General features: G+C 39.9%; 1 protein-coding gene across 1 annotated transcript in view; it reads right to left on the bottom strand.

The window, feature by feature from the left end:
- The window catches only part of ncor2 (nuclear receptor corepressor 2), a 52,594-nt gene that overhangs the window by 22,997 nt on the left and 13,644 nt on the right, over positions 1 to 15,953 (bottom strand). Inside the window, exons 4-17 of the mRNA XM_077600206.1 lie at positions 15,557 to 15,734; positions 14,134 to 14,316; positions 11,386 to 11,499; positions 8,363 to 8,419; positions 7,852 to 7,904; positions 6,445 to 6,511; positions 5,546 to 5,718; positions 5,343 to 5,436; positions 5,029 to 5,207; positions 4,484 to 4,538; positions 4,298 to 4,396; positions 3,299 to 3,438; positions 2,062 to 2,222; positions 916 to 978 (exon numbers count right to left, since the gene is read on the bottom strand). Coding sequence (XP_077456332.1) covers positions 916 to 978; positions 2,062 to 2,222; positions 3,299 to 3,438; positions 4,298 to 4,396; positions 4,484 to 4,538; positions 5,029 to 5,207; positions 5,343 to 5,436; positions 5,546 to 5,718; positions 6,445 to 6,511; positions 7,852 to 7,904; positions 8,363 to 8,419; positions 11,386 to 11,499; positions 14,134 to 14,316; positions 15,557 to 15,734 — 1,616 coding nt within the window. The remainder of the gene's footprint in view (positions 1 to 915; positions 979 to 2,061; positions 2,223 to 3,298; positions 3,439 to 4,297; positions 4,397 to 4,483; positions 4,539 to 5,028; positions 5,208 to 5,342; positions 5,437 to 5,545; positions 5,719 to 6,444; positions 6,512 to 7,851; positions 7,905 to 8,362; positions 8,420 to 11,385; positions 11,500 to 14,133; positions 14,317 to 15,556; positions 15,735 to 15,953) is intronic.

Below are 15,953 nucleotides of genomic sequence, written 5' to 3'. Positions count from 1 at the left end.
TATGTATATATATGTATATATATGTATATATATGTATATATATATATACACACACACATACACACACATATACACACACATACATACACACATATATTCATTTTTTATTTTATTATTTAGTATGTATTATTTATTTTATTGGGGCGGGAAAAACAAAAATTGTTATTTTTTTCTTTTTAATCAGTTTGTCGCTAGGAGACATTTGAACACGACCCCGAGTTGAACATCTATCACCGTCATAACAGCCGAAAAGTTAACGGCTACATTTTCACAAATGTTCAACAATGTTTAAACGTAGGCCATTTTGATCATTCACGAGTAACGGCGTTCAATTTAAAACACAACACTAGCAAGCTTGCCAAACTGCTATTACAGATCAGTGGGGAATCCCTATCAAAGAGCGGAGAATTCTCAAACCACCGAGGTTTTGAGAACCTCTTTTAATCATTAACCGGGAGGGTGAGAATCGTGTACTCGGTGCAAAACACAATCAGACACAGTAAAAGTGTGATGACATTGGGCAGAGTATCAGAAAGCTCAGTGAATCGCCCATAGGCTGCCCAGTAATCTTCTCTTCCAGATAATAAGACAGGCAGGTTAATGACTGCTGCAATTTTGCCGAGGTTAACTGATAAAGGACAGACTTTACAGCCACTGTGATAAGAACAGGCTGCCTTGACCCAGAGAAAGGAAATGGCGAGAAAGAGCAGCCGCCACAGTCCGCACTGATATACACAGACAACTTGGAAGCACGTGGCAATTGCTGCCTCACGAACAGGAAGGCACATTCTCATCATTTGTCTGCTGTGCTTTCAAAAGCCATGCGCGATATGTCGATTATGTAAAAAAAAAAAGGGGGGGGGGGGGGGGGTTGGTGTTGCAGTCCAATAGAAAACAAAGGCTTGTGTCTGTTACCTTTTTTTGCAGTTTCCATTTCTTCTTCTGTCCAGCGAGAGCTCTCATTCATCTCCAGATTGGCTGTGTCAGACACACACATACACAAGTGAGAAGAACGAGGGGGTGTGGGCAATTGCAAGTGACAAAGTCAGTTAGGGACCGACTGACAAGGAAAGACGACTTAGACAAGGGGGAAAAAAAAAGCAATACTGGGCGAAAGGTTACTTTTGCTTCTTGCCAAAAAGGCACTGTTGCCTAGGTGGCTCGGAACTGTTTGTTTTAGATGGAGGAAGCAGGGAATTGAAGGAGAGAACTTAGTTAATGATTATACAACAACTGGCTTTTCCCTTCTCTCCGCAAGTTATTAGCCAGAGTGACCCTGACCCTGCCCGACGTGTAGAGAAGTTGAATGTTGCACTTGTAAGTCCCTGGCATGGACTTGTTAGAGGACAAAGCAGCTAGCTAAGCACCGCTACTAGCATTGAATGGACGATAAAAGAGGAAGGCCGGTGTGTCTCGGTTGCTTGAATCACAGGGGAATCCTGCATGACTTGAACATAGCAATGGCAAAAGCCAGACGCAGCACGTGTAAAACCAGCCAAGAGCAGATTTGAAGCCGTGAGTACAGCGGACATCAAATCGGCCCAACAGTGCACTCTGGTGGTACGGGTCAGGAAATCAATATTTGGAGTATAAAATCATAAAAGGCTAATTTAATTTTTGCACTTTTGCAGTCGGTTTGATTTCAATTAAAATGGCTGCTATTGACAGTATAAAGGGTTTTAGTCTAAATATCTGTCAAATCCATAAGTAATTTGTGAAGGAACTGCACACTAAAATCTGCCTGAAAATGCTGAATAGAATAATGTATGGCGTTCAATCTAAAAATTTTAAGCACACCTTTTGGTATGCCTTTCAATTAAAAACCATTTGTAGCTCAACCGACAACTCCGCAAAGGTGTGGCATGTTAATTTGCATAATAGAACCACAAACTCTTGAGTACTCTGTTGATGACATGATTGAGGAAATATGACACTTCACATATTTCTCGTATAATCAAAAAACAGACGAGTACTCTTTTGTGCAAAAGGTTACTTGAACTTGAAAGTCCTGCTATTGCCATCCACAAACATTCTTACATCATTTCATGTTTCAAGACTGACCAAGTTCGTTGTTAGCAGGCGGCGTGGTCGTCTCCTCCACTTCGCTAGTCATTGAGCGGGTGATTCGGCCCTTACGGCGCCCCTGGCTGTTGGCTGTTCGTCGACCCTTAACAGTGACTGCCGGCTCCTTGTCCTCTGCATCTTCCCCAGAAGTTTCATCTCTGCCATTCAGAAATAACACCTAAATGACTATTTGACCAAATGACATTGGATCGCAATTGCAAATGATCATTCGATCTACTTGGTACAATTGGCGACCATTCCAAATGCGCACCAAAAATAACGAAAACCCTGACAAAACAGAATACAGCATTTCGAAGGTTTCAAAACTGTAACTTGGAAATAACCTTTCTTTAAAAAATAGAAGACATAACTGATCATAAATGTCTATCTAAGAACTGGAATTTCCAGACGACTACACAGCACTACTTTAGGACCCTAACTCAGCGACTGGGTCAGTGAGTTTGAACCCACAACAGCTCCTCAATTCATTTCCCCCATGCGCCATTAATCTTAACGAGGTGTAAGAATTCTGCTCCAAATATCGGGTGAGCTGCTGCTCTAAAGTTGGCAGGGCTTTCTTGCCCATGTGACTATGCCATAGAGTAGCAATGCCTCATCAGCAATGCAATTTCAAGTGTGACACAAATGCTCAAGAATGTACATTACCTCTACCGTTCAAAGTACAATCGCAGATTAGATAATACTGATCCTACCCACATGGATTGGGTGCGTTCACCTATTGATTTCCAAGCAGAAAAAGACTGCTAGTCCATCAGTTGTTCTTTGCATCTGTTGCTGTTTGACAACACTGCACAAACATATCCACCCACCCACCCACATATAAACAAACCTAGTAATTCATTTCAACCACACTGACACCAGCGACACCTCCGAATAGAGGAAATCTCATTTGAATAAGGTGAACACATTAAGGTTGTTTCAGGTGGAAATATTTCAAGAGCAACAGAGTTTCCTCTCCTCGACAAACTTTCTCTCTCCAAAACATACTTTCACCCAAGTCCGGTTCGTTGGCAAATAAAGTGTAGCAATAAAGCATAGTGCTCGGAATGAAGGGAAAAAATAAATAAAACAAGTACACTCCAAAGCCTATCTTTTCCAGAACAAGAGTTCTAATGGTCGTGCATGCCGTTTTTTTTTGTTGAAGATGATATACAGCGTAATATATGCCGTAAATCCCCACGTTGCACTGCTTAGAGATCACGGCTTGACTTACTTCATTCCATCCTCCTTCTCTTCGGCTTCTGTTTTATCCTCCTCCCTCTCTCCTTCCTTGTCTTTCTCCTCCTTTTCCTTGTCTTCCTGGCTGGTGCGATTGAGTTGTTGCTGCTGTTGTTGCTGTTGCTGCTGGCCGTGCTACAGATGAAGACAGAGGAACAATTCCGATTAAAAACACAGAGTCAGCCAAGTTCTCAATTGACACTACCAAAAGTCTTCTTTATAGCAAAGCAACTCAGCAATAACCAGTCATAAATTTTATCATAAACTTGTTTGTCTTGTTTAGTGCGACTTATATTCAGGTGAGACTTATAGTCCAAAAAATACGGTATATACCGCACACAAAATAATCTGCATTCCCTGAAGTACTCGAAACTAAAAAGAATGCCTGCAAAGGCAAAACAAAACAGGATATGAAAGTTGAGAAACCACAAAATAACTGTTCTGCTGTATAACTTTTGGTTTTCACGCTAACACTACCACTTCCTCACCCGTGCCTTCTTGCCTGTCTGGCCTTTCAGGGTGAGAGTTCAGTTGAATATAAACATGTAGACTGACAACTATTCCCGCACTAATGACTGATGAAACAACTGCTAATTGCCATGTATTTGACATTCAATCTACCTTGGGCCATAACAACACATTCATTTGGTGATGTCTGATAATTTCTCTCATTTGTGAACCTGACTCAATAAAAGAGTGAGGGCAAACATATATATTTTTTAATTAAAGGTTGCATAATGGGGATTTCTTGTTGGAAAAACATTGTGATTACAATATGTTATAGTCATAAGGAAAGTAGGGTAAAGGTTAGTAATAGTTTGTTCCTGTTTGACTGGTTTCGCCCGAGAGGTTCTGGCGTTTTGCCCAGACGGTGACTACTACAACCTCAGGAAATGAAATCAGCGAAAAGTAATATTGTCATTTGAGATACAATGTGCTACATGAAATATCACACGCCACGATTCAAACTTTTCAAATTCAATATGGACAATACCTGGCTTCTTCCTCGGCGTCTGTAGTTTCTTCGAACGATGTTCTTATAGTTCTCATTCTTTTTGGTCAAATAATAAAAGAGAACGCATTCCGCCACAGTCTGAAAAATGACAGAAATGTGATTTCCCTGGAAATGGGATTTCCTGAAAAGGCTGGATTACTCAATTGAAAAAAAACAACAACATACCTTTCTTTCCAGAAATGATGCGATCAGACCAAAATTTTTAGGATGTTGGATGAATCTATCGAAACAAAGAATGGAGAATATAACACATTTAGATATTTTAAATATCTCAATCATGAAGCACTGCATTTTATCTCTAAAACCCCAAAACACACCACAAAAAAAAAGATTCTTTCAGTAATGCAGTACTTCCAAGTAGTCAACTAAACAAGGAATATAAATCTCAATATAAGGAGATTGATTAATTTAGCTGATGTTTCTGCAGATTAATGTTAAGTGTTTTTAACCAACCTTAATGAACAAAAATACAAGGCAACAGGGGGGCTCGGATAAGGATAGGATATGTTTTGCCCTCGTGGGTCTCCATACTTGACCAAAACCCCTGTTTCACCCCGATGTGATGGTTGGCAGTTTGCATGGCAACAACTATCATCACTCCATGAATTTGTGAATCGGATGCAATGTTACGCCGTCGAGCATTTCACATTGATGTACAAAATAAATGCTCTCCATTTATCACGTTGATGGGATGAAAGAGTTGTCCTTACTTCTCTCTGAAAGTGTCCTTCTCTTGCTCACTCCACATGTTCATGACCTGCCGGTCCTTGTACACCTTCATCGGGTCATCCATCAAGCCGTTCATGTTGATGAACTTGATGCGTTGCTGCTCGGCGTCAAATAGCATCGGAGGGATAACCGCCAGCTGTCGCATTTGCTTCTCGGTGTTCTGATGTTCGCACAGGACATACAAAAGATACAACAAAAATCCCAGATATAATAACATAAGTCAGTAAGATATTTATTTTTGAATTTTAAACAAAGGGAGAGTGGTGAGTACATTCAGTTTGACGGAAAAGTTTACCTCGTGCTCGGATATTCCATCAATGATTTCAGAGACCTCATGTTCGCTGCGAGCCGCCGAAGAGCTCAAGCCACCACCTCGTTGACCAACGCGGCTACAAAAAATATTGCCTTCTTAGAATTCTTTACAGTAATTGTTGCACATAAATAAGAGCAGGTGAATAAGTGGGTTTCGGTCCATTGGTTTGAAAACGTGTAGCTCACCTCTGGATTCGTTCTTGCATCTCTCTCTGCTTGCGAATTTCCGGGAACTGTTTCTCGTAGTACTCCCGTACCTTGCTCTCCTTGGCTCGGCGGCGCGGGTTGCTTTCGATGCGCTCCACCTTCTTCTCCCAAGCTTCCATCAGTTGGTCGTAACGCTGGCAGAATTTCTGTTCCTGTGTCATGAGAAAAAGCGGAATATTAAACAGGAAAAATGAAAATGATTAAAAAAAACTGCGCCGATTAGAAACTACCTACTGCTGTAGCGGTATATACTTTTTGTTGCGCAGCAAAAAATGGTCCCAAATCAAACACAAGTAGTACAGTAATCCCTTGAATATCGCAGTTAATGTAGAACAAACATGGCCGCAATCATTGAAAACTCACAAAGTAAGGTCACTCCTATCATAATGTTTTTTTTCCCCGTCAGTGGTGAGTTTGAGTAGCAAGAGTGGCTTCCGTTTACGAGTTTCAGCGTGGATTTTCACATTTTTATGCACTTTGAAAAAAAGTTAAAATTATTAGTGGAAAAAAATCGTAAAGTAGTGAATTCGCGATAAGTGAAGCCACGATGATCGAGGGATTACTGCAGTAGTTCAGATGTAAATTTGAGCTGCAACTCCAATTTGTAGGTTTCTAGCATAGTATTTTGCTATACAAATGCTGTACTATGCTAGATAGTATTGTGTTACTTAGATGATAGTCTAATCTTAAATCTTTCTGAAACAGTGATCACCACTTTAAGTACACTGAAATGGATCCAACCCATGACCTGTCTCCTCTACGGTCTGTCTCCCTAAAATGGCCACTCACTTTAAAGGAGCCAATGACCCAGTTTTACAATAATCGTCCATCATTTCCTGACTCCAACCAATCAAAAATATTGAATTTTCAACACTTACCCATTGCTTACGAGCATGATTTCGTCTCTTGAAGTACAAGATGAGTTTTTTCCTCATGGCCTGGTTTCTAAGAATATTGAGAAGAAAAAAAAAACTGGCATTAGTCCAATAGAGAAGCAGACGAGATGATTCGGAGCAGAAATTATAGTATGCTTGAACATATTTCTGTTTTCCAAAATGTATTAAATGCAGACAACACACAGAAAACATCCGTCAACAACTTTCTTTGGACGGCAGGGCACGGGTGTAAACACAACAAACTTGTCTTGCAGTTCTTCAAATAAAGGTCAGGCAGGGCCAGTAATCTCCTTAAGCAGCAGCTCAGTTTGTCTCTTTCTTTGCTGCGAGACAAGAGTTTTATTCCTGACACTTAATCTGTCAATTGTAAGGTCACACTCCCTGCTGATTAATGTAATCTTATTCCACATTACTCAATTTAACTGAGCGTTACAGTCGAGTCAAAAAATCCTAAAGGGAGGGCTACTCGTAAGTTCTGTGTGGCGAGATGCAATTCCAAAACAAGGTAAGATTTAAACACTGCACAAATAAACAACGGATAATCTCTTCATTTGCCGACATTATCTGCGATACAAGTGGAATCCTCGAGTCTATTACGCCAAGCATATCCAAACACAGACAAGCAAATGATGGTAGCAACAGAGTCAAACAATATGAAAAATGGATGTGACAACTCGAGAAAAACAAGCTGGTGCTTTAATGGTCTTACACTTGCACAGCACTCTTGTACCTTCTAGTTACTCAAAGTGCATTGACACTACTTCAACATGGGGTTCAGTATCTTCTTTAAGACGCTGTGACATGGTCACCAGGGCGTGGGGGTCGAGTCCACAACTTCTGGGTTTCAGAACGTTTACGCTACCACTAGGCCATGCCAGAATTAATAATACATTTTATTTGTAATGCATAAAATAAAATGCTTTGATTGGGAAAGACATGCACATTCTAGCAGAAGGAATCTTATTTTACAATGTGTAAAAAATGAATAGCATTTTTCAGATGTGCAATAGTGTAGAAAAAACATTCATTCAAGTTTATTTTCCAATTTCATGTTGCAAACAATTCCTTGCACATTTCTGAGAAGACTAAAACAAACTAACAAAAAACCCATTAAAGATCTCATTTGATCAACCTGGTAAATCTAATACCATTCTACTGTGCTTTATCTAAATAAAAATACTGATCAGAATCCTGTATAAAGCCTTACATGACACAATTATTTGAAAACTATCTTTTAAACCTGAACCAAGTCTGACAATAATGCAGAACAATTCTCACAGATTCATTTGGCTTGAGTTGTATATTTATGTAGGCTATCACCAAGACTGTAACCAGGAAATATTACCATCAAATTTTAATATGAAGGCACATACATAGGAGATGACTTACATTTTGATGTTGTCATGGTACTGCTTGGTATCAGAAGGCTGATTGTACAACGGCTGAAAGAAATGAGAACATTTTCACAGTGCTGTTCAATTCTTCAGCAGCGCGGAAACAGAAGGATACATCAGAATGGATGTGCTGCCTTGTGACAGATAAATGTGTGACTTGAATAATTGCAAACAGTTCTTAAAATAGTCAGTGGAGACGCCGCTCTAATTAATGGACATAACCTAGTTAATATGCTACTTAACCATGGAGAGCAAAATTCACCATGTGTAACGGACACATGCAGATGGATGGATGTTGACGTTTGACAATATGCACACCCTAAATAATCCATAACAAAATATGAATAAAAAACATTGCCTTTCTATTTTTAAAACCCATCCCAGAAAAGATCTACAGATTTTGCCGATCTTTGGTTTGCTTCAGCACTGCTCAACACTTCTACCGCGACCGAAGCGGTTCAATTTTGACAAATAAACCCAATAATGAATAAGATAACAGAACTCACCAATTCCACCCTAGGTCCAAGTCCTTCCAGTATCCTGTGAGCCTCTTCTGCCTTTTTCTGGGAAAAAAGAACACAACCAGAAGTACTAGATTAGCCGGCTGCCTGCACCTCAGTCATCACCATGACAACACAGTGAGCACACTCACTTGAACGCTTAGACTCCAATGGAGCCAGCTGGGTGACTGGATGAAGAGATGGATACATTGACTATTATTAGAGCTTTTAGCCCTTTGCCTTAGCCCATCACTTTTCTAACGTGGAAGCAACAAAAAAACACTTTCCCTAAGCATATAAGAGATAGTGGAAGTCGAAAGAACCAAGCCAATTCAGCATGCAGGACTGGGATGGAAGAAGAGGGGATTCTTGCATTAAAAAAGGGCTTTGTTATTCTAATAGAAAGACATCTAGTAAACGACAGAAAGATCAAGACTTACCGTATTTTCACGACTATAAGGCGCACATAAGTCTTAAATTTTCTCCAAAATAGACAGTGCGCCTTATAATCCAGTGCGCTTTATATAGGGAAACCAATACTAAAATTGTTATCACGATAAAATAAAATAAATCAGTCGATAGGGTACACCATCCTCTACAGCTCTCACAACTACGGCAAGCAGCCCCCGACTCTACTATTTTCCCCGTAGAAAAAGTACTGCGCAGTGACTGCTGGGATATATAGTTCTTTTGTCAATACACCCAATGGATTGTGGCCTGACATCAACACAGCTTTACGAAGCATGGAAGGCAGCGTTGGAATAGTTACGCTAGCTACTAGCGAGCTACTATTTGTGAATGGATTGTGGCCGTCTGGACGAACGTATAAAACTCAGCGTTTTCGATGACTCATTTGGACAATTGTTCAATTCGGACACAGAAAATGAGGACTTTGATGGATTTGTGGGTGATGATGACATGATTACATTGTATAATGGCTAAATAAAGTACAACCAAACTCAGTTTTGCTTCCATTGCCTTTTTAAAAACCTGTTTTTAGCGTGTGGGTGTAGCGTGTATGTTTAAGCTGGTGTATGTTTTGCCATGCCTGGCTGCGTCTATAAAAACGGTGTGTCCTTTGTGTGTGTAAAATAGAGAAATAGCACTCGTTACTGACACTGCGGCTAAAAATATGATGCACCGTATAGTCGTGAAAATACGGTACATACGTGGCGACAACAAAAACATGCACTGTGGCCTCTGTCAGGCTCCTGTTAGAAGCCAACCATTGTTTTTTTCCCTTTATCGCTTTGCTGTATGAATCCTAGTGACACAGAATGGGGGAGTGAAGTTGACCCAGCAATTATCTCCTTCAGAGGTAGCAGCAGAGGCAGCATGACACTTAACATGTGAAAGGATAAAAGGTAAGACCACCGGTGCAAAAAGGTTAACACGCACTTTTGCTGTTTTTAAACCCTTTATTCCTGTCTGCGAGGATTGTAGATGTCACAGTATTGTATCAAATATCGTGTCACTGAGTTGTCGCATTTGTCCAATTGTTGAGTTAAAGGTTGATCTATTTTATTCCAAGGCGGGAAGCATTTTACCATGACTCTTTTGCAAATATGTTTTTGCATTTATTTTCAAAAATATGACGTATTTAGAAAGAAAACAAACATGTTACTATAGGACGCTTAATGCTCACAGCCAAGCTGATCCTGCATTAAAAGATGCAAAGGAGGAAGTATACAGACTCCATGAGAGCTATTTTAGGAGTAAAGTGAGGTAAGGTAAGGACAGACATCTGCCAGTACATGTGAACATCAACATCAATCTTATCAGTTCAACTCCCACCTTCCCCACCATCCGCATCCCAAGCGACTTGAGTAAATTTGTGTGATTATTTAGCGAAAGCCCATTCCGCACATGCTAAATGGGTGCAATAGACGCATAATGCAAAAGCTTGCATTTATTGATTTGCAGGTGAATAAATAAACATGGTCTTTTTCACACAAGCAGATGGCAAAATCCTCATTTGGCCAATCAGCTACTCTAACATGCACTGTTTTTCATTATATAGTCTTTAATATTTTGTGTCATCTAGACACATTATCATGCTTTAAAACCTTTATTTCAACTGTGACGTCATGGCCGTAAGGCAGAAAGGCTGAAGGCAACAAAACTGCATACGAAGACTTTTAGATTACGAGTGGAGGCAGAAAATGCAGAGATCAAAGTGTTCCTATTTTTTTTCTCTCGCTAATGATTACTCAGCAATGTCCCACACTGATTAAAACCCTTATTTCCGGAGAAATGTCTAAAATATTCCCCCAATTACCATACATATACTCAACCTAAAATCTAAAATATATCTATTGCATTACATTTGCATTTAATCTTTTGTCAAAGTGACTATTTTTCCCTCTCCCCCTTAGTACTTACAAAGAAAGTACCATTTATGATACAGCCTTCATATTTCCATAACCAATTCATTATTTATTGAAAAGAACCAAATCGAACAAAAAAGAAGCATTAAAGATGGCCATGCTATTTTACTTCATAAAGTATGCACATAGAATTGAATTTATTCATGCATGACATTGATAGTCACTTCTATTATATCTACCTTATAATGGATTATTTAATCTACCGTGTAATTCGATAGATATTAAAGAATTTCTTAACAACCCCATTCATTCATTTTCCCTATCAATAATCCTCACAAGGGTCGCAGGGGTGCCGGAGCCTATCCAAGCTCACTACATGCGCTCACACTCATACATAGGGACAATTTAGAGCATTCGACCAAGGTATTTGGGATGTGTGAGGAAACCGGAATACCCGGAGAAAACCCACACAAGCCTGGGGAGAACATGCAAACTCTGCACGGGAAGGTTCGGACCTGGGATCAAACCCTCGATCTCAGAATTGTGGGGCGACGGTCTTAACGATTGTCCACCATATTGTGACAATAAATTGAATGCGAATGGACATACACACAACAGAATGTACAGTAAAAACAATTCATAACGCAAGCTACTCGCTCAGTTTTGTTGTAAAAATATAATGTGGGCATTTATTTCACTAACCCTGTTTTCATCGTAGATAATTTGCACCAAACTGCGGTGTTTGGCCTCGCTTGGTGGAGGGGAAATGGGCCGCTCTGGCTCGTGAGGTTTGGCTGCCTCCTCCTCCAGCTGTTGCTGTAACAAAGACACACACACACACAAAAAAAGATGAGAAAAAAAATCTTTTAGGGGGGAAAAAAATGCAATGCATTTGTGAGTGTCTGTTACATGAAGCTTCATCAAGAGCTCTCCAACAAAAACAACACTACGGGGCCTAATAGCAGTAATACCAACTAACTCTCCAGAGCCTTGTTAATCAAATTGTTACCTCAACAGCCAGTAAACAGAGATGGCTGGCATGCGAGTAGAACATAACAAAGATTGAAAATGTACTGAGGCAAAAGTACACGCCGTGAAAAATGCATGGAATGCATCCAGTAAAAAATCCAACTTAAAACAGGTTGTTTTTTAACGATTTTCACCACACGATTCGTCAACTCGTCAACCTTCTCAGCCTTTTCACACTTAATAAAGTCAATACTCAGTAAGTGCAAGTGATCATCTCCTTTCATGTTTTAGCAAAATAATTAATTTGAGCTATTAATACCCTAAATCACATGTGCCAAAGTGGCGGCGCGGGGGCCAAATCTGGCCCGCCGCATCATTTTGTGTGGCCCGGGAAAGTCAATCATGAGTGCCGACTTTCTGTTTTAGGATCAAATTAAAATGAAGAGTATAGATGTATATAAAATTTCCCCCTTTTAAATCAATAATTGTCCTTTTTAATCCATTTTTTCTGTTTTTATTTCAAAAATCATTTTGTTAAATCTAAAAATATATTTAAAAAAAGCTAAAATAAACATTGTTTTAGATCTATAAAAACTGAATATTCAGGGATTTTAATCAATTTATAAATAAACAACTAAATATTATATCTAAAATGGTCCGGCCCACGTGAAATCGAGTTGCCGTTAACGCGGCCCGCGAACCAACCCGAGTCTGACACCCTTGCTCTAGTTCACATGTGTCAAAGTGGCGGCCCGGGGGCCAAATCTGGCCCGCCGCATCATTTTGTGTGGCCCGGGAAAGTAAATCATGAGTGCCGACTTTCTATTTTAGGATCAAATTAAAATGAAGAGTATAGAGGTATATTAAATGTCCTGATTTTCCCCCTTTTAAATCAAATTGTAATTTTCTAATCCATTTTTTCCGTTTTTAGTTCAAAAATCATTTTGTAAAATCTAAAAATATATTTAACAAAAGCTCAAATAAACATTGTTTTAGATCTATAAAAACTGAATATTCAGGGCTTTTAATCCAGTTCATTTAATCCATTTATTTAAAAAAAATCTAAATATTATATCTAAAATGGTCCGGCCCACATGAAATCGAGTTGACGTTAACGCGGCCCGCGAACCAACCCGATTCTGACACCCTTGCCCTAAATGATCAAATCCCTGCAGAAGAGCGCTATTACACAAGCTGACTGTGGGAGTGATTCAACATGGGCATTAATGTGACTTTTTCCCCCTTCCCATTATTGCGTTGAATTATTTACATACAGGGATTTGAATAATGAGCAGTAGCTGCACTGAAATCCAGTTTAAAAAAATGTAACCAACAAGGCCATATTTTTTCCCCTTCACTTTTTTTTGCGTATTTGTAAGCACAACTGATTGTAACAATAAATCACATATGACTGCAAGGGTAGGCGGTGACATAGCGTGCAGCTGGTACATGGCCACTGAGCATGAAAGGACACAAACTGCTGTGCGCCGTGAACAAGGTGTAAAATAAAACGTGGTGCACATATTTTTCAGCTTTCCTAAACAGACCATACTGTTTCTCGACTAAACATGGCAGGCGGCCAAAAGGATGACAGAGTGGAAGGGATGCAAGTGCTTCAGCATTCCCAAAAAACCTCTGCTATAATCCAACTCCTCCCCAGGGGAAAATGTTATTTATAGCTCTATGTATTTTTAACCTACTTTCCCCCTAAATAAAAAGTGAAGACAAGGGTAGAAAAGGAATGCAGCTGCCCAGAGGACAGCATGGCATTTTCTGCATGAACCAGCAACAAGGCTCGACGACAGAAAAAATGGATTCTAGCCATGGCTAATAAAACTTGAAGTGTTTTGTTATTACTAGTTTGAAAACATGGTTAATACAGATTTTACAAGATGGAATTTCGGAATAATTTTCGAACTGTTAGCCCTTTAAAGGCCGCTCAATTGTGTTGACGGGGCTCACTTTGACAAGAAGGGCTGAAAGCCATCATTCAATGCTAATGGCATCAACAGCACTTAAACGCGAGCATTGAAAGTCAGTCGTCCCAGTTAAGATGAATTGGACGTCACCTAAATTGGAGTTTGGCCTAGATCATCCAAAACGGGATGGCCACAGATGTGGATTGCGGCCATCCGTCTTTACAGCAAACGATTTATCACTTGACATGAAAGCAAGCAAGCTGTATTTCAAGATGGATGCTCCAAGCACTTAAGTCTGCGATTAAAGATTCACTGTTTATTAAACTCGACATAACTCTAGAAAGTATTTTTGATCAATTTATTTAAAAAAAAAACGTGAAAAATATTGAAATATCAAATCTTTAATCATCCTGTCCTGTTTTTTTTCGACAATTGTTGATCTTATTATGGAAAACATGCAACTTGAAATAGCCCCAATTGAAATCATGTTATTTACGATTGAGGTAAGAAACCGCGCCAACGTAGTACTACCGACGTGAACGTAATCATTTCTATTACCGACCTGTTTTTTGCGAAGCTTGCAGATCTGCTGTTCTACCATGGTGATCTCCCTGTCGACCCGGTCCATGTTCTGGATCAGCTCTTCCTTGGAAAAGCGGGCTGGCACCAGATCCAAATCAGGGTCCAAGTGTACAGGGCTCACAGGGGAGATTGGCTCTAGCTTTCCCATTGAATTTCCTCGGTCCTGAAATTCAGAAAATGGTTTATTAGCGCAAAATCCTTATTAAAAAAACATACATCTACAGTAAGTACACAAATGAGCTTTTCTCCTTTAGTGATCCCAATTTGTGAAAAAAATTGTAAAATGTACGTGCATAGCACATCATTAGGTTCACTTCAATGAGTGAGTGATAGGGTACATGGTCGATTGGTCGCCGGTCTTTTGGTCGCCGGTCTTTTGGTCGCCGGTCTTTTGGTCGCCCGTTGTTGCGGTCGACCAAAAGACCGCGACCAAAAGACCGGCGACCAATCGACCGCACACGGAGTGATAGCATTTGACAGGACTGACAAAATGGCTTAACACACTGCATTGCTTTGACAGTGTAATTGACATTTGAAGGCATCAGGAATACATTTTTACCATATTTGAATGTATGAATGCTGCTACTTGTAATTCAAGTTGAGGCTCTCTCTTTGAAAATGGTGTCAGGAACGTCAGAGGAATATCGCTTCTACAGTATTGTGGTGCACGAGGGAAGTTTGGAGCTGCAGTTTCATTCCCAACCTTATAAAATGTAGGTCACATCTATTATTAATAATTATGTTTTGCAGTCTCCTCGAGTGTTAGAAATGGCTACAGTTTACATATAGTACTACAATACGGACGCTCTTTCTCTGTTTCCCACTAGGCCCCGACGAATATTATCATGTGTTGTTTTGACGGAAAAAGCAATAATGCTAGAAAAAGAGATGAAGAAAATTGGATGTGCAGCTTGTGGCATTAAAGAAGGAATTATGATCAAGAGTGAGTCTAAGGACTGTCATAATCTGAAATTGATTTAATTTAAAATTGGGGGAGGGGTGGGGGGATAATCTTTTTAACTGTGAAGTGACTCAAATAAAAATTGATTTGCGTTTATTCAACAGCCAAAGGCTGGCAGTTATGTGCCCTTCAAAGTCAGCAAAAAATCCAGTTCTCATAAGCTATAATGTGGAACAGTTCATATTACCACGATGCATATTGGACCATATTCTCCCACGCGCATAAAGGAAAATGTGCACAGATGCGGTGCAAATTCTCCCATTGACATGACATCACCGTGCCAGATGCAGGCTATGGGTGGAACGGCCCTAAATTGTGGACCTTTTCCTGTCAAATCAGGCCTTCTGTGAATTCTCTTGTCTACTAAAACACTTTCCCTATCAAGCATTTCACAAGCTACAATAGTTACATTTTATATGGTTATTTTACAGAGTTTACCGACCTTGGCGAGCTCCTCGGGTCCTCCGAGAGTTAACTGCGTCCGATGGGATGAAGGTCTCATCAGAGAATCTGGTCCCACTTCTAAACGAGGCCGTTTGATCTCTCCAAAATCCAACTCTGGATGACCGCTCGGCTCCGGCAAGTAGATGTGCTCGTAGCGGATGTGCTGCTCTTGTCCCCTGTGACGCGAGGATTGTGTCAAATAAAAGTGTCCGTCCAAGTAATTTAAGGCAAAGTGAGCAAAGGGGAAATCTCCCCATTCTGGAAAATAGCATCATAAAAATTGAAGGCACCAAAACAGCAGCTAAAAATGCTATACATTTGCCATAAAAGCATTGTAAGCGTTGGGTGAGAATACAGACACAAAAACATACAACAGACATTTTAGACATAGGTAA

The sequence above is a fragment of the Stigmatopora argus genome, chromosome 5 (genome assembly GCF_051989625.1).
Source record: "Stigmatopora argus isolate UIUO_Sarg chromosome 5, RoL_Sarg_1.0, whole genome shotgun sequence".
NCBI classification, from domain to species: Eukaryota; Metazoa; Chordata; class Actinopteri; order Syngnathiformes; family Syngnathidae; genus Stigmatopora; species Stigmatopora argus.
The sequence above is the reverse complement of the archived record's forward strand: the minus strand, read 5'-3'. Positions and strand labels throughout refer to the sequence as shown.